The 18964-nt window shown below is 38.9% G+C and overlaps 1 protein-coding gene across 4 annotated transcripts in view; it reads left to right on the top strand.

Annotated features, from left to right (window-relative positions):
* Positions 1-18964, top strand: part of VMP1 (vacuole membrane protein 1) — a 134218-nt gene that overhangs the window by 46767 nt on the left and 68487 nt on the right. For 3 of the 4 annotated variants that reach the window (XM_058445165.1, XM_032162905.2, XM_058445167.1), the window contains 2 exons: positions 8891-9058; positions 17944-18075. In XM_058445165.1, the coding sequence (XP_058301148.1) occupies positions 8891-9058; positions 17944-18075 (300 nt within the window). The remainder of the gene's footprint in view (positions 1-8890; positions 9059-17943; positions 18076-18964) is intronic. The other variant, XM_058445166.1, reaches the window with a different exon arrangement.

The following is an 18964-nucleotide window of genomic DNA, read 5'->3' as shown; positions in this document are numbered from 1 at the left end:
GAAATTTTGCCTTTGGGATCTCACTTGACTTCTGTGTATAGATGATGGATTAGGCTATGAATTGACATTACAGATGTTGTCCAAACAACTCCAGTCTTTAGGAATGTTTTATCAGTTCTGAGGGAGCCGTCTAGAGTGGAAGAATGTCTGTCTGTCTGTTTTGTCTGCTTGCCTTCCTTAAAAATACTCATACACACGCAACACACATTCTGCACTCTTAATGTGATGTTGTATTCTTCATCTTGGTTGATAAATATACTTGCCTAAATTAGGCTAATAATTGATATGAACGTTTTGGGTCTTTCGTTTTTAAAAGATATCTCTGTAAGAAAGGACCCTAAAATAAACCTAACAGTATTCTGTCTCTGGTCTTTTGGATGGTATACTGTTTTTCTTGATGAAACATAGACATGAGTATAACCTTTTCAATCCTTTAAATGCTACAAAGTGTGTGAAGAAGGTACAATTATAGTAAAGCATGAGCTGCTATAGTATAAATCCAAAGAACTTGAAAAGTTCAAAATCCAGAAAATGTTTTACTTAAAATTAAGCAGCAGTGTACATACTAGTTTATCATTTTACTAGTATGATTTTTTCACAAATTCAAGTATGAATATATTCACCCTTTTCTTACTATGACCCTAATTAGTGTTTGTGGCACAAGGATTTCTTTCTCTGGGCTTAGCATAGATACTATATTATTATCAGAAAACTACTTAAAACCCTTCACTACCAGATTAGGATGGAGATAGGTTAGATAGATAGATAGATAGATAGATAGATAGATAGATAGATAGATAGATAGATAGATAGATAGATAGATAGATAGATAGATAGATAGATAGATAGATAGATAGATAGAGTGGTTTTGTATAATTTTACCCTTCTAGGACAATTTTTTTTGAATTCTAAGTTTCTCTTAATTAGAAGAACTAGTAGTGTATTATTATTCTTGAAGCTAGAGTAAAAATTGGTTACATAGAATTATCTCAGTTCGGTTTTTTTCTAATCACTAAAACTTTTCTAATCACTAAAACTCATGAAAGAATGTAAATCATGGAAATGTAACTTTTTAAACTTATGTAAAAAGAGTTTTTAAAAGATAAAATATCTTTTTCCACAGACAAATACCTATGTCTGCTCTTACTAGAAATCTTAACCTTTCATCTAAGTATGGTTTGCTCTCACCCAGACATACTCTTGCCTGGCCAAGCACTACATCTTTTATCCTGGACGAGGCAAAATTATTCCATTACCAATCTTTGGAAAATATAATGTAATACAGCTCATGAGACTAGATATATGGAACTCTGAAATGAAGCAAATTCAGATGTCCAATATGTTGCAAATAACCAAGCTATCTTGTTGATTTGACTTCATCTAGAATAACTATACTGAGTTACCAAAAATAAAACAGACCTTTATTCACCACTTTTCTTTTCTTTTTTTTTTTTTTTTAAAGACAGGGTCTCACTCTGTTGCCCAGGCTGGAGTGCAGTGGCGCGATCTCAGCTTACAGCAACCTTGGCCTCCCAGGCTCAAGCAGTCCTCCCACTTCACTGGGACTATAGGTGCACACCACCACACTCAGCTAATTGTTTTGTTTTGTTTTGTTTTGTTTTTTGTTTTGAGAGAGAGGGTCTCGCCATGTTACCCAGGCTCGTCTCAAAACTCCTGGGCTCCAGTGAGTCTCCCGCCTCAGTCTCCCAAAGTGCTGAGAATACAGACGTAAGCCACCCTTCCTGGCTTATTTGCCACTTTAAGATGTACTCCCTGTATTGATCTTTACCTTGCCACATGTCACATCCTTTTAAATGTGTTCAGACTCATTTTATAGCACAGCATATAGTCTGTCTTGGCAAATATTCCATGTGTACTTGAAAATAATATGTATTTGGCTCTTGCTGGGTGGTATTTTCTATGTTATTCAAATCTTCTGTGTCCATACAGTTATCAGTGTAGTTGTTCTATCAATTAATGAAATATAGATGTTGAAGTTTTCAACTATGTATGTGCCAGGCATGGTGGCTCACCTCTAATCCCAGTGCTTTGGGAGGCCAAGGCAGGAGGATCCCTTGAACTCAGTTTGAGACCAGCCTGGACAACATAGGCAGACCCTGTCTCTACAAAAAATAGAAAAATTAGGTGGGGCCAGGTGTGGTGGCTCACACCAGTAATCCCAGCACTTTGGGAGGCCTTGGTGGGAGAATCTCTTGAGCCCAGGAGTTTGAGACTAGCCTGGGCAACATAGGGAGACCCATCTCTAAAAATAACGAAAAAAAATTATCTAGGCCAGGTACGCTGGCTCATACCTGTAATGCCAGCACTTTGGGAGGCATTGGTAGGAGGATCCTCTGAGCCTAGGAGTTTAAGCAACATAAGGAGACCTGTCTGCAAATAATGAAAAAAAATTAGCTGGGCTGGGCACTCTGGCTTACCCCTGTAATCCCAGCACTTTGAGAGACTGAGGCGGGTAGATCACTTGAGCCCAAGAGTTAGAGACCAGCCTGGGCAACAGGCAAAACCCCATCTCTACAAAGAATTAGCCAGGCGTGGTGGTGTACACCTGTAGTCCCAGCTAGCCAGGAGGCTGAGGGGGGAAGATCACCGGAACTCGAGAGGTTGAGGCTGCAGTGAGCCAAGATCTTGCCACTGCACCCCAGTTTGGGTGATGGAATGAGAGACCCTGTCTCAACAACAACAACAACAAAATTAGTTGGGTGTGGTGTCTTGCACCTGCAGTCCCAGTTGGGTGGATCACCTGAGGTCAGGAGTTCAAAACCAGCCTGACCAACATGGTGAAATCCCATCTCTATCAAAAATACAAAAATTAGCTGGGTGTGGTGGCGGGTGCCTGTAACCCCAAGTACTTGGGAGGCTGAGGCAGGAGAATCACTTGAACCCAGAGGCGAAGGTTGCAGTGAGCCAAAATCGTGCCATTGCACTCCAGCCTGGGCAACAGAGTGAGACTCCGTCTCAAAAAAGATAAAATAAAGAAATTTCCAGCTATAATTGGGGATTTGTTCATTTCTCTGTTCTGTTTTTGTTTTATGTATTTTAACACTCTGTTATTGGGTGTATACACGTTTAGAATTGGTCTGACTTCCTGAGAATTAGACCTTTTATCATTTGTTCCTATGAATCTGTTAATATTCTCTGTCCTTAAATCTACTTTGTCTAATATCAATTTAGCTACTTTATCTTTTTTATGGATTTTTTAAATGGTTTTCCTTTTCCCATCTCTTTACTCTTTCTTTTCTGGGTTCTTAATATTTAAAGTGGGTTTCTTGTAGACAGCATGTACTAATCCAGTCTGACAGTGTCTGACTGAATTCATATGTTTGGTCCATTTGCAGTTAATGTAGTTATCAATATGATTGGGTTTAAGTCTACCCTCAAACTGTTTGTCATATCTAATTTTTTATTCCTTTTTCTTTTTTCTTTGCCTTCTTTTGGACTGAGGGGTTTTTTTGTTTTGTTTTGTTTTTTTGGTGTTTTTGGTTTTTTTTGGTATTGAATTTATTTGCTTGTTTGTTCTACTTCTTTTTTTTTTTTTTTTTTTTTGAGACGGAGTCTCGCTCTGTCACCCAGGCTGGAGTGCAGTGGCGCGATCTCGGCTCACTGCAAGCTCCGCCTCCCGGGTTCACGCCATTCTCCTGCCTCAGCCTCTCCGAGTAGCTGGGACTACAGGCGCCCGCCACCACGCCCGGCTAATTTTTTGTATTTTTAGTAGAGACGGGGTTTCACCGTGGTCTCGATCTCCTGACCTCGTGATCCGCCCGCCTCGGCCTCCCAAAGTGCTGGGATTACAAGCGTGAGCCACCGCGCCGGGCTGTTCTACTTCTTTTAAAATTTTTAGTGGTATAGCTAGGTGTAGTGATGCATGCCTGTGGTCCCAGCTACTCAGGAGGCTGAGGTAGAATCTCATGAGCCTGGGCAGTCAAGACTCCACTGAGCTGTGATCACACTACTGCCCTCCAGCCTAGGCAACAGGGTAGGACCCTTTCTCAAAAAAAAAAGAAAAAAAATTAGTGGTCGTCCTAAGGTTTGCAATATGCTCCATTAACTTACAGGGTGAACAATGAAGTATTATTTTATCATTTTGTATAAAATGTAACAACCTTATAATAGTGTTCTTCCTTTCCTCCTCCCATAATTTATAATTTGTGCTTTAGTTGTCATACATTTTACTTCTTATATATTTTACTTCCTCATATGTCGTAAACCCACAGTACTGTTTTGAAACATATTTTTTTGAAATATATTTTCCTTAGCTCCCAGATTCACAGGAATTTTTTTCTTTGACATTTTAAAGAAGTAATTCTGATGTCCTTTGGTTTGCATTATTTCTGATGAAAAGTCTGACCTGTTTTTCCCTGTAGATAGTTTTATTTTTATCTCCTCTATTGTTTTTAAGACTTTTCCTCTTATCATTGAATTATAGCAATTTCATTATGACATGATTGTGATGATTTTTAGCAGTTTGATTATGTTTTATTTTCTATTTTCTTTTTTCTTTTCTCGAGATGGCATCTTGCTCTGACGCCAGGCTGGAGTGCCGTGGCGCAATCTTGGCTCACTGCAATCTCCACCTCCCGGGTTCAAGCCATTCCCCTGCCTCAGCCTCCCGAGTAGGTGGGATTACAGGTGCGCACCACCATACCCAGCTAATTTTTGTATTTTTAGTAGGGATGTGGTTTCACCATGTTGGCCAGGATGGTCTCAATCTCCTGACCTCATGATCCACCTGCCTTGGCCTCCCAAAGCGCTGGGATTACAGGTGTGAGCCACCATGCCCGGCCTATATGTTTTTTCTTTTCTTTTCTTTACTTTCCTTTTCTTTTCTTTTCTGTGCTGGCATGCAGTGGTGATATCTCAGCTCACCGCACCCTCTGCCTCCTGGGTTCAAGCAATTCTCCTGCCCCAGCCTCCCCAGTAACTGAGATTATAGGCACTTGCCACCACACCTGGCTTTTTTTGTATTTTTAGTAGAGACAGGTTTTACCATGTTGGCCAGGGGGGTCTCGAACTCCTGACCTAATGATCCACCCACCTCGGCCTCCCAAAGTGCTAGGATTACAGGCGTGAGCCACCGCACCCAGCCCATATGTTTTATTTTCTTTGTGTCAATCCTGACTGGATTTGTTCAGTTTCTTAAGTCTGCAGATTGATACTTTTCGTCAAATCTGGATCTGTTTCTATTGAGCAATATTTCTTTTGGTTATGAGTTATAATTTGCTGCTTCATATATCTAGTAATATTATATTGAGTGCTAGTAATTTTTAATTGAATGCTAGATATGTAGTGTTAAATTGTTGATTGTATGGATTTTGTTTGTCTTCCAGTATAGAACATTGATGTGGGGGCAGGGTGAAGTGGACAATTAAGTTACCTGTGGATCAGCTTGATCATTTTAAGACTTGTTTTAAACCCTGTTAGGGTCAGACTAGAGTAGCTTTCACCTTAGAACCAGAAGGAAAGGTCGTACCTACCCAGGCATGACCTTTCTGGGTTGAATGCTGAGTCTCTGTACTCCAGCTGGTTGATCACAAATGTTTCCCAGGCCTGTGTGAACTCTGGGAATTGGTCAGTTTACAAATCCCCAGTAATTGTTCTTTTCCCAGTAGTTCTTTGCCTGGACATGTGGTCTCACCTTAGCATGCAATGCAGCTTTGTGTGCCAGAGTCTGAAGGGGACCCCTGTGCAGATTTCTAGAGTTCCTTCTCTCTGTGTAGCTTTGTCTTTTCTGGTATTCTGCCTCATAAATTCTGACTGCCTCAGCCTCCTTGAATCCTGAACTCGTGAACCCCAATCTCATTCTCAACTCGGCAGGAGCAACATGCTTTGTTTGGGCTCTTGCTCTTTTGACCGTGGAATTTTTGGCAGGCGTGGAATGTGTCTACAGACAAGAAGCCAGAGTCAATGTATGGTTTCTTCATTTTTATCCCTTCTCTTAGTAATCAAAGCCCTGTACTGCCTGTAGTACAATGTCTAAAAAGAATTGTCCCATATATTTTGTCCAGTTTTCTAATTGTTTGCTATAGAAATGAAAGTCTAGAATCCATTACTTCATCCAGCCCTGAGGCAGAACACCTTCAGCCATAGACCAGGATCCCTAACCCGTGCTCCCAAAAGAGTTGGAACCTGCTGCTCAGTAAATATATAAATTTTATATCCTGTGGCAGGTTTTATCCAGTTAGGCTTTTCAATTAATACTATAGCTGTTTGGGTCTTTACCCTCTTGTTTCTTTGTTTAGTGTGGTTTAAAATGTGACTCATATTTGCTACATTATAGTGAGACTTGTAGTTTTTAGAAAATATACATTAAAAGTAGTTTGAATTATGTGTAACTTTTAAAACTTTTAATCAAAAAAATTTTTTAGTTTTTATTTGAATTTTTCATATAAACATTTTTTCATTCAAATTGGTTATATTTAGAAACCATTAAGCTAAAATGTTGAATAGAACTTGTGAGGTTTCCTATCACTTAATATAGTTTAAACTATGAACAAAGGACAAGAAACTGAGTTGTTAATGTTCATTTTTTCTGGGAACCACCACATCTGCCTCAAAGGCTGAGTAATCATGACTTATTAGTGTGGTTATGGAAAATATATGTCAGTTTAGTTGAGTGAATGAACAGACTTCTTTAGAAGAAAGAATTCTCAAATCAGAGACTTGAAAAAACATTCTCAAATCAGATTGTTGAAAATTTCTCTTTTCAGAATAACTAAAAATTAAAACTATGAAGAACTTTTATTTTATTGGATAATGTGTTTAATCTGTTAGGATACATTTTTTATATTTCTGGAATGCAAATACAGCTTTTTCTTTCCTATATATCCCAGAAATCTCATTATTTTAGCTCCCAGGGCAATTTTATTTTTGTCCACTTGAAATTCATTTCTAACTTTAGCTGTAGACTACCTGTAGCCAAAGAGGACAGTAACATGGGGACAGCATGGACAAACTCTTAAATTTTCTTCTTTTTCACTTATTGGCATTCATATGTCTCCTTTGTGTTTTCTAATAGTAAAGGTGGAAGTTACAGCTGATTTCTTCTTATTTTTTTAAATTATGTCTGATAGCTATAATTGTATGAGGAGAAATGTTTCACAAACTCTTCAGTTATTCTGAATATCACAAACTTTGGGGTTTTTTTGTAGTATCACAAAATAATTCTTTTTTCCCCCAACTGTGGAATCTCTTGTGTGCACCTGGTGTTTAAAGAAATAATTGTAGATTTCATGGTTAATCATAAGTTTTCAAAAACCTAAGTAGTCAAAGTATTCTTTTCAAAATCTTATATAATTATTTTAATACTTTAATATTTCTGCATTTCCAAGAATTAAAAGTCCCCAAAAAGAGGAACAAAGGCTAAAACTTCACATCGATTTTTTTGATCCAGAAAAAACTAATAATTAACTGATTCAGTGCCAAGGATTTCATTTTTTAGGTATTATTTTAACAGAAAATGCCGATTCTATTTAGAGATAAATACCACATATGTGTGAACAACTTTGTATATTAACATCAAACAAAATTTTATTATCTTGATAGTAGAATGTCTTAGTTTTATTTTTGTCACTAGATTTTATGTACTCTGAACCACAGATTCTTTCATCAAGTGATCTTAAAATACTTTCTTATACACAGAGCCCACTTACTTTTCTGTGGGACTGACTCATTTATGAAAAATCATTGGAGAAATCTTTAATAGAAACCTTCGGATTCAGAAATACTCACACAATATAGTTAGTAATAAAATCTCATGTGTGTATGTATGTAAATAATTTTATTCTACAAATAAAGTATTTCTCTTCATAATAGCTGATGGCTGCTAGTTACTGTATGCTAGAGGACATCTATCAACCTATGCTTAAGGGACCCAGGAATCTATATTTTAACCAACTCCCTAGTATGCAGACACCTCATCTCCTGCTTTTAGGAACCATTGTGTAAAACTCATTGATACTGGTTTCACAGTTACATTTTTGCTTTATGATCTCACTGGGAAAGGTTACATGACGTGGTACATCACCAGCTGTTTTTAAGTAAGGACATAAAGTGATATTCTCAAATTGTGCCTAAAAGAACAGTGGCTCAGGAAGTTTTTTTTAATAAAAGGAATTATCTAACAATGAGAAATATAGATAAATAAAATAAAAGTCAAGCAAGGAATTAGATCAGTGGTTGCCGGGGACTAGGACTTGAGGGAGGGAATTGGCCACAGAGGAACACAAGGGATTTTTTTTAATAAGGGATGGGGCCTTGTTCCATTGTCTAGACTGGAGTGCAGTGGCACAATCATAGCTCACTACAGCCTCCAACACCTGGGCTCAAGCAATCCTCCTGCCTCAGTCTCCTGAGTAGCTGGGACTACAGGCACATGCCACAATGCATGGCTAATTTTTTAAATTTTTGTAGAGATGAGGTCTTGCTTTGTAGCCCAGGCTGGTCTCGAACTCCTGGCTTTAAGCAGTCATCCTGGCTCAGCCTCCCAAAGTGGTAGGAATACAGGCGTGAGCTGCCGTGCCTGGCCAAGGGATCATTTTTGCAGTAATGGAAATGTTCTGTATCTTGATTGGTGTGGTTCTATGGCTGAATATATTCGTCAAAGCTAATTGAAATGTAGACCTCAAATAAGTGACTCATTATGTGTAAATTTTACCTCAATAAATCTGATTTTTTTTAAGTCAACCAGGAAGAGATTCTGGGAAGGATTATTTTCTTCATATTACTAACTGCATCTTGAAATTATTTAGAATTATTTTTGTTCTTTGAAAGCTAAGATTTTTCTTATACGGTAATTAATATACTTTTAAAATAACATGTGTATTGATAATTTTTCAATAGTTCTCATCAGAAGTTTCTTGTATTTGTTTTATAGGGTCCACATATAGCCTCAGTTACATTAGCTGCTTATGAATGCAATTCAGTTAATTTTCCTGAACCACCCTATCCTGATCAGATTATTTGTCCAGATGAAGGGGGCACTGAAGGAACCATTTCTTTGTGGAGTATCATCTCAAAAGTTAGGATTGAGGCCTGCATGTGGGTAAGATATGCATTTTCATATTTGTTTAAAACTAACCTCACCATCTTGATAGTGTGTTGTACCTTATTGAAATGGAATCTAAACATATTCCTTGTCAGTAAATGATTCAGTCAGTAACCAGCTACCTACTTCCAAGGCAAAAGAAACCTTTTAGAGCATCTCCTATTCATGAATGGCATTGAGAAGAAAGGCATGAACCATATGTATCACAAAGCAACTGAGGCCAAGTAGACTCCAGCAGGGAAAGGGAGTACAGATGATGGAACTACAGTTGAGCCTTGAACAATGTGTGGGTTAGGGGTGCCAACCCCCTGTGCAGTAGGAAATCCACATATAACTTTTGACTCCCCAAAAACTTAACTACTAAAAGCCTACTGTTGAACAGAAGCCTTAGTGATAAATAGTAGATTAACACATATTTTGTGTGTGTTAATATAGTATTGTATATTATATTACAAAGAAAATCATAAGAAAAAGGAAATATATTTATTATTAATTAAGTGGAAATGGATCATCATTTCCACTCCATTTTCATGTTGAAGAGGCTGAGGAGGAGGAGGAGGGAAAGAAGGTCTTTCTGTCTTAGGGGTGGCAGAGGCAAAGGAGGTGGAGGAGGTAGATGGGGAGCCATGAGAGGCATGCCCATTATCACTTGTACTGGCACAGTTCAAATCCATGTTGTTCAAGGGTCAACTGTATATTACATTATAAAATTTGTTCCAGTATTTCTATGCCTGATAAACTTTTAGAATTTATATAAGGTTATATAAAATATATATAAATATTAGATTGGTAATATATAGTTATATATAAATACTAGATTGGTAAATGTCACGTCTTTTTTTAATTTAAAATTTTACTTTTATTTATTTGGCAAATAAAAATTGTGTGTGTGTATATGTATGTATGCATTTATTTATTTATATATTTATTTATTGAGACAGGGCCTTGCTCTGTTGCCCAGGCTGGAGTGCAGTGGCGCCATCTCGGCTCATTGCAGCTTCAACCTCCTGGGCTCAAGTGATCCTCCCGTATGTCTTACTTTTAGATTAAAATACTGTGTTCTGGCTGGACCTGGTGGCCATCCCTGTAATCTCAGCACTTTGGGCGGCCAAGGCAGGCAGATCACTTGAGGCCAGGAGATCGAGATCAGCCTGGTCAACATGGTGAAACCCCACCTCTACTAAAAATACACAAATTAGCTGGGCGTGGTGGCGCATACCTGTAATCTCAGCTACTGGGGATGCTGAGGCATGAGAATTGCTTGAACTCAGGAAGTGGGGATTGCAGTGAGCTGAGACCCACCACCACTCTCCAGCCTGGGCTACAGAGCGAGACTACATCTCAACAACAACAAGAAAATATTGTGTTCTTAGAGAACTCATTTTCTGAGTTACTATAATGCTAACTAAAGTAAGGTCAGACATTTCTTAATATAAACCAAGCCTTATTACAGTGAACGTATCAGGCTGTATGATCGTATATGGCAATTTTACTTTCAGTTGTTCCAGTTATTCTTTTTGTGGTTTGCTTAAGTTTATTTTACAAAATTCTTTGGACAGCATGTTAAGTGGCAGATGGAGTCTAATCCACACAATTTTTTTTTATGCCTAAATTTTTTTTTTGTTTTTTTTTTGTTTTTTGAGACGGTCTTGCTCTGTCGCCCAGGCTAAAGTGCAGTAGCACGATCTCGGCTCACTGCAACCTCCGTCTCCCAGGTTCAAGCAATTCTCCTGCCTCAGCCACCCCAGTAGCTGGGATTACAGGCACCCACCACCACGCTCGGCTGATTTTTTTGTTTTTTTAGTAGAGACGGGATTTCTCCATGTTGGGCAGGCTGGTCTCGAACTCCTGACTTCAGGTGATCCACCAGGCATGAGCCACCTCACCTAGCCCTGTATGCCTAAATTTATTCAGGCATCCATAGGAATAATTCATTGGTTAAAGACTTCTGTTAACATTTGAGTTTTGTTTTTTTTTTTTAACTCATTTGGATTTGTTATGTTCCTGTAATTTTTTCTCACTAACAATTTCTTAGGAAATTAAAGATTATGGAACAGATCACTTACAAATCTTAACTAATTAAAATGAGCATGAATACCATACCCTCAGGAGAAGCAGAGTTTTGAAACACAGTTAAGTGTTAGCAATTATGTTTTGCTTTAAAAGAATTATAAAGGAAATACCATAATGTTGAATTTGTTGAATATGAAAGACAGGAAAAATTGTCATGTTTCCTGTTGCTCTTTTATAAACACTGGAAACAAATTTATTATACTAGTTGCATATGCTTTATAAATTTGATGACATTAGTCTTTTGATGAAAAAATGTTAGAATAACAGAAGATACTTGGAACATGCTAGAAAAGGGACTTTGTATGTAAATTTGTCTTTTTTCCTAATATTATACTTTTGTTCTTTTTTTTTTTTTTTTTTTTTTTCCGAGACAGAGTCTCACTCTGTCGCCCAGGCTGGAGTGCGGTGGTGCGATTTCGGCTCACTGCAACCTCTGCCTCCCAGGTTCACGCCATTCTCCTGCCTCAGCCTCCCGAGTAGCCGGGACTACAGGCACCCACCACCACGCCCAGCAAATTTTTGGTATTTTTAGTAGAGTCAGGGTTTCACCGTGTTAGCCAGGATGGTCTCGATCTCCTGACCTCATGATCCGCCTGCCTCGGCCTCCTAAAGTGCTGGGATTACAGGCGTGAGCCACTGCGCCCGGCCTATACTTTTATTCTTTCAAAAATTATTTACATTGCTGGATTAACCTTAAGGCCAACAAATGAAAACCACTATCTCAGCTGGACGCGATAACTGCCTCCTCCAAATTTCCATAGTATATATTGTCTGTAGTGCTTATTAGGCCTGGCTTTATACATGCTTTAAATTAGTTAATTTGGCTGGTATGGTGGCTTTCTTCCCCAAATAATATTTAGGATCCTAAAAAATATTAAATATACCTTAAATGTATTAGTATCACAGTAATCAGCATTAAGTTTTGCACATAGGGCTGGGCACGGTGGCTCACCCCTATAATCCTAGCATTATGGGAGACCGAGGTAGGTGGATTTGAGACCAGCCTGGCCAACTTGGTGAAACCCCATCTCTACTAAAAATACAAAAAATTAGCTGGGCATGGTGGCTCACACCTGTATTCTCAGCAACTTGGGAGGCTGAGGTAGGAGAATCACTTGAACCCGGGAGGCAGAGGTTGCAGTGAGCCAAGATTGCACCTCTGCACTTCAGCCTGTGCAACACAGCGAGACTCCATCTCAAAAAAAAATTAATTAATTTTTTTGAAAAAGTTTTGCATGTAGTATAGGAATGTCAATAAATACTGATTAATAGGTCAAATGTTTGCTCTTCTTTCTTTCTTTGTAACTGCCTCGTTTTATTAAAAATACAGCACACACTAAGTTATGTTTAAATTTGTTAATATTGTTCTCAACATTTACAAGGACAGTCTTCAACAAATGGTGCTGAGGGCTGGGTGTAGTGGCTCACACCTGTAATCCGAGCACTTTGGGAGGCCAAGGCAGGTGGATCACCTGAGGTCAGGAGTTCGAGACCAGCTGGACCAACATGGTGAAACCCCATCTCTACTGAAAATATAAAACTTAGCTGGGCATGGTGGTGGGTGCCCGTAATCACAGCTACTCGGGATGCTGAGGCAGGAGAATCGCTTGAACCCAGGAGGTGGAGGTTGCAGTGAGCTGAGATCACACCATTGCACTCCAGCCTGGGTGACAGAGCAACACTGTGTCTCAAAGAAAAAAAAACAAGGGGTATGCTGGAAAAACTGAATATCCACATGCAAAAGAAAGAAGTTGGACCCTTACCTTACCCCATATGTAAGAATTAATTCACCGGGCGTGGTGGCTCATGCCTTTAATCCCAGCACTTTGGGAGGCCAAGGCAGGCAGAGCGTGAGGTCAGAAGTTCAAGACCAGCCTGGCCAAGATAGTGAAATGCTGTCTGTACTAAAAATACAAAAAAAAAAAATTAGCTGGGCATGGTGGCAGGCCCCTGTAGTCCCAGCTACTTGGGAGCCTGAGGCAGGCGGATCACTTGAGGTCGGGTGTTCAAGACCAGCTTGGCCAACGTGAAAGTTCGTCTCTACCAAAAATACAAAAATTATCTGGGCGTGGTGGCGCAGGTCTGTAATCCCAGCTACTCAGGAGGCTGAGGTAGGAGAATCGCTTGAACCCGGGAGGCAGAGGTTGCAGTGAGCCAAGATCGTGCCACTGCACTTCAGCCTGGGCAACAGGGTGAGACTCTGTCTCCAAAAAAATATAAATAAATAAATAAATTAATTAATTAATTAAAAGAAAAGAAAAACTTTTTTTTTTTTTTTTTAAAGACAGAATTTCGCTCTTGTTGCCCAGGCTGGAGTACAATGCCACAATCTCACTCACTGCAACCTCTGCCTCCCAGGTTCAAGTGATTCTGCCTCAGCCTTCTGAGTAGCTAGGATTGTTAAAGGCATGCGTCACCATGCCCAGCTAATTTTTTTGTATTTTTAGTAGAGACAGGGTTTCTCGATGAAAAAGGTAGATTTTTTTTTAATTCCTGCTCTCCAGATTTTTATCATTAAACTTACATTTCTTAATATAAAAGCACCATGCTGCAGATTTGCTTGTGAATCCACTTGACAAAATGTTTTTTCCCCACATCACCTGACAAAACTTTAAAAGTACAAATTCAGAATTTTTGTCTTCCCTAAAATCTTTGAATAAAATTAGCACTCCAAGAAGATGCTGTGTTATCAGCTGGTTTGCATATTTTGTGCATATTAAACTCTTCTCTAGTTTAAGAAGGATTTAAGGGTAATAAATTTGTATGTAGTAGATGGTTTGGAGGAGAGCTTTCTGAATTATTGCTTGACTGTACATACCACTTATTTTGCAATAAGGAAGCTAGTCATTCTCTCTCCTTAATTAAACTTAGGCTGACAGTTTTTGGTGTTCCACAATTTATGTTTTGTTTTGAATATAAACAAATGTAAAGAATTTTGTATCTTATATAAATATATATTTGAATTTTATAGAGAATCATAAAATTGTAAGGATTATGAAATGATGAGACTTCAGTATCTAACTTGAGATAAATAAATGTCTGTGTCTAGAATATAATGTGTTTTGGGACACCTGCTTGGATAACTAAATTCCCTTGTATTTATTTGCGTAATAAGAGAGTACTGACCCATGATTCCCATTGTTTCTTGCTAATATGGGAAAACACTAAGAGAATTAAACTAAAATATAACAGTAAATATAGTCAACTACATATAAGACAGTATACAGCTCTTGATTTCATTTCAGTCCATTATGTTACTTCCTTCTTAACTTTAAGGAAATTTGTCATGAGCTTGAATCACATGATTGCTTTCAGAACTGTTGAACATTTGACTTAACATTTGAACTTAGGAGAAGTTTGTGTTTTGAGTAAAATATTACACTTTCTGTCCTACTTTTTTCTATGGAAGATTTTCCAGAGGTGCAGAGAATTATAAAATGAATTTAATATACTCTCACTCAAGTTCAGCTAGTATTAACTAATAGTTTATATTGTTGTATCTATACCCTTTCTCATTCTCTTCTCAATTATCTTGAAGCTGATCTCAGGTATCATAACACACATCATCTGTAAACATATCAGCCTTGGGGCCTAAAAAGCATTATCACACCTAAAAGAAACTATAGTAGTCTCTTAAAATTCGTTATCCAATTAGTGTTCAAATTTTTCTGATTACATTTCTGTCTCTTTTTTTTTTTTCTGAGATGGGATCTTGCACTGTCACCCAGGCTGGAGTGCAATGGCGCAATCTCGTTTCACTGCAACCTCCTCCTCCCGTATTCCCACGATTCTCCTGCCTCAGCCTCCCGAGTAGCTGGGATTATAGGCGCATACCACCATACCCGGCTAATTTTTTGTATTTTTAGTAGACATGGGGTTTCACAATGTTGGTCAGACTGGTCTCAAACTCCTGACCTAGTGATCCGCCTGCCTCAGCCTCCCAAAGTGCTGGGATTTTATTTCTTTTCAAATCTATGCTGAAGAAACTGTTAAATAATTTCCCACGGTCTGAATTTTACTGACTAAATTCTAATTAGTATAATTTAAGCATGTTGCTCTGTTCCTTGTGTTTCCTTTGAGTTGATAAATTGTGTTTTTTTTTGTAAATAGGAATACACTTCATTGCCTTGTGTATTTCTATCACGAGATACAATGTCTGCTTGTCCTTCCTTTTCGTGATATTAGCACCATGGATGACTTTTTATTATATATGTCCATTATTTTATTAGAGGTTATAAAATATTAATATCCCAGTTATATTACACCTTTTTTTTTTTAATTATTAACTGGAGACAGGGTCTCACTCTGTCACCAGGCTGGAGTGCAGTGGCACAATCACAGCTCATTGCAGCCTTGACCTCCCAGGCTTAAACAGTCCTCCCACCTCAGCCTCCTGAATAGCTGGGACTAAAGGCACAAGCTACCATGCCAAGCTAATTTTTTGTAGAGGCAGGGTTTTGCTGTGTTGCCCAGGCCGGTTTTAAACTGCTGGGATTACAGGCATGAGCCACCGTACCAGGCCTGAAATAATACTTTGATGAAGGAAAACTTTTCCTTGTCACTAATTTAGTTACCCTGAGATATAGTTTATATCAGAAAAAGATAAATACTTGATCTTTATTATACCAATTTTAAAAATAATAAGTTGGTTCTCTAACATCCTCCAAAGTTGGCCAACATTACCGTTGTTTTTTTTGTTTGTTTTTTTTTTGTTTTTTGAGACAGAGTCTCACTCTGTCGCCCATGTAGTAGCATGATCACATCTCACGGCAGCCTTGACCTCCTGGGCCCAGGTGATCCTCCTACCTTAGCCTCCCAAGTAGCTGAGACCACAAGTGCATAATTTTTTGTAGAGACAGCCTCATTATGTTGCCCAGGCTGGGCTTGAACTCATGTACATAAGCAATACACCTGCCTCAGCTTCCCAAAGTTCTGGGATGATGGGTGTGAGCCATGACGTCTGACCAACTTTTCTTGTTTAGCAATATATATGATTTGGTTTTTACCTATATCCATGTGTATATGTCTCTCCTGCCTTCTCTGTCTGTTTTTTGACTAAATTTAGGCTTAATCTTTTGGCAGTTAAGTATTCTTTTTCTTTTTTTTTTTTTTTGGGGGGGGAGATAGAGTCTCGCTTTGTCACCCATAAGCTTGCTGCAACCTCTACCTCCCGGTTTCAAGCAATTCTCATGCCTCAGCCTCCCGGATAGCTGGGACTACAGGCACGCACCACTAATTTTTTGTATTTTAGTAGAGTTGGGGTTTTGCCATGTTGCCAAGGCTGGTCTCGAACTCCTGAGCTCAGGCAGTTCACCCGCCTCGGCCTTCCAAAGTGCTGGGATTCCAGGCGTGAGCCACTACGCCTGGACTCTTTTTCAGAATTCTTGTTTCAAGTGTGGATAATGTAGTTACACGTGGAAATTGTTGGTTCCACCCATTGTGAATACAAAATGTTTGAATTTGATTTGGTCCCTTGGGAATTCTTTTCAAAGCATTTGGAGGCAGAACCATAAGACAGAGCAAACTGAAATGCTTAACATTGCTTTTTAAGAACTAGCAGAGCTTGGCTGGGCACGGTGGCTCATGCCTGTAATCCCAGCACTTTGGGAGGCCAAGGCGGGTGGATCACCTAAAGTCAGGAGTTCGAGACCAGCCTGGCCAACATAGTGAAACTCTGACTCTACTAAAAATCTGAAAATTAGCCAGACGTGGTGACACACACCTGTAGTCCCAGCTACTAGGGAGGCTGAGGCAGGAGAATTGCTTGAACTTAGGAGGCGGAGGTTGCGGTGAGCCAAGATCATGCCATTGCACTCCAGCCTTCGTGACAGAGTGAGACTTCACCTCAAAAAAAAGAAAAAGAAAACTTATTCATCCTAATGTTTAGTTTTCAAAGGGCTTTCTGACCACAATTTGTTAAAAGTTTTAACAGAAGAAAAGTTATATTTAAATTAAAGCAACTTCTGAAGTTCCAGAAGATTTCCTAGAGAATTTTTATCTAACACATATACCGGTGAATTCTTTTTTTTTCTTTTTTTGAGACAGAGTCTTGCTCTGTTGCCAGGCTGGAGTGCAGTGGTGTGATCTCAGCTCCCTGCAATCTCCGCCTCCCAGGTTCAAGCAATTCTCCTGCCTCAGCCTCCGGAGTAGCTGGGACTACAAGTGCGTGCCACCACACTCAGCTAATTTTTGTATTTTTAGTAGAGATGGGGTTTTACCATATTGGCCAGGATGGTCTTGATCTCTTGACCTCGGGATCCGCCTGCCTTGGCCTCCCAAAGTGCTGGGATTACAGGCGTAAGCTACCATGCCCAGCCACTGGTGAATTCTTATTACCAGATCATTTCGATACCAGAAGCGGAGGGGGGGCAAATGATAAAAATAATAGAGTCTAAGTAGAGATTCTAGAGAACTAAAATTTATTTAGTGTCTACAATGAGCCAGGTGTTGTGTCAAGATTTTTTTTTTTTTTTATAGACAGGAATCTCAGAATGTTGCCCAGGCTGGCCTCAAACTCCTGGGCTCAGGTGATCTTCCTGCCTCAGCATCCTGAGTAGCTATGGCTACAGGTGCGTGCCACTGTGCCTGGCTTGTTTTAAGGGTTTTATGTGATGCTTGCCAAGCATCAGATAGGTCAGAATTAGAGCCAGGATTCAAACTCTTATTATTTTGATTATGTAGCGTATGCTTTCCCCCAATATATTGCATCTCAAAATGCTTCTGGTGATATAGAAGAGTATGGCTTTGATCTATTAAGTGTCACTGTTGAGAAGAGAACCTTATTGTAAGTATTTTGGTTTTTCACCTAGGGTATCGGTACAGCAATCGGAGAGCTGCCTCCGTATTTTATGGCCAGAGCAGCTCGCCTCTCAGGTGCTGAACCAGATGATGAAGAGTATCAGGAATTTGAAGAGATGCTGGAACATGCAGAGTCTGCACAAGTAAGAACAGTGGGGATAGAAAATAGAACACTTTACTTCTTCCTAAAGAGGCTATTAAGGTAAAATTGTTAGTAGTTACTCTGAAGAGGAAAACTGCTAAAGTAAAAAAAAAAGAAGAAGAAAGAAAAATATTACTTGAGATAGAATGTTTAGAAAGGTCAAAATATAAAAGATAATCTTGATCTTAGAATAGAAAATTATAGAAAAATGCAATAAGACAACTCTTAATACACTAAAACACCTTGTCAAAAACCAGGGTAAATTAATGTTGCCAATGATGTTAAGGAGCTGAAACTTACTTTCTCCATTATTTGTTTAGAGGTATTACCAAGCAGACTGCTGCTCTGAGTCCAAAATAATAGAACTTCTTAATTAATTGTTAAACATAACATCAAAGGCCGGATTTGGTGGCTCACTCCTGTAATCCCAGCACTTTGAGAACCCGACGCAGGAGGAGTGCATAAGCGCAGGAGTTTGAGGCTGCAAATGAGCTATGATCATCCCACTGTACTCTGGCCTAAGCAACAGACCCTGTCTCTAAAAAAAAAGAAAGAAAGAAAGAAATCTTATTTTATGGCTATATCTATAGTGGCCCTTTCCTCCCTTGAAAGCAGCTTCATTCTGTATTCCACATAGTGTGCAGAGCTGCTGAAATGTTTGCTAGGGGACTACATGAATTATATCAAATTCTTAAGTAGTTACTAAAACTTTAAACTAGTAAGCAATATGTAGTAGTATATATGACAATAGTAATATTAGAACTTTTTCTTTCTTTGCTTCTTTCTTCCTTTTTTTTGTTTTGTTTTGTTTGTTTGTTTTTGATTCAGGGTCTCACTGTGTCACCCAGGCTGGAGTGCAGTGATACAAACACAGCTTACTGCAGCTTCAA

This window comes from Hylobates moloch, unplaced genomic scaffold (genome assembly GCF_009828535.3).
Source record: "Hylobates moloch isolate HMO894 unplaced genomic scaffold, HMol_V3 SCAFFOLD_10, whole genome shotgun sequence".
Classification (NCBI taxonomy): domain Eukaryota; kingdom Metazoa; phylum Chordata; class Mammalia; order Primates; family Hylobatidae; genus Hylobates; species Hylobates moloch.
This window is presented reverse-complemented; position numbering and strand designations above follow the sequence as displayed.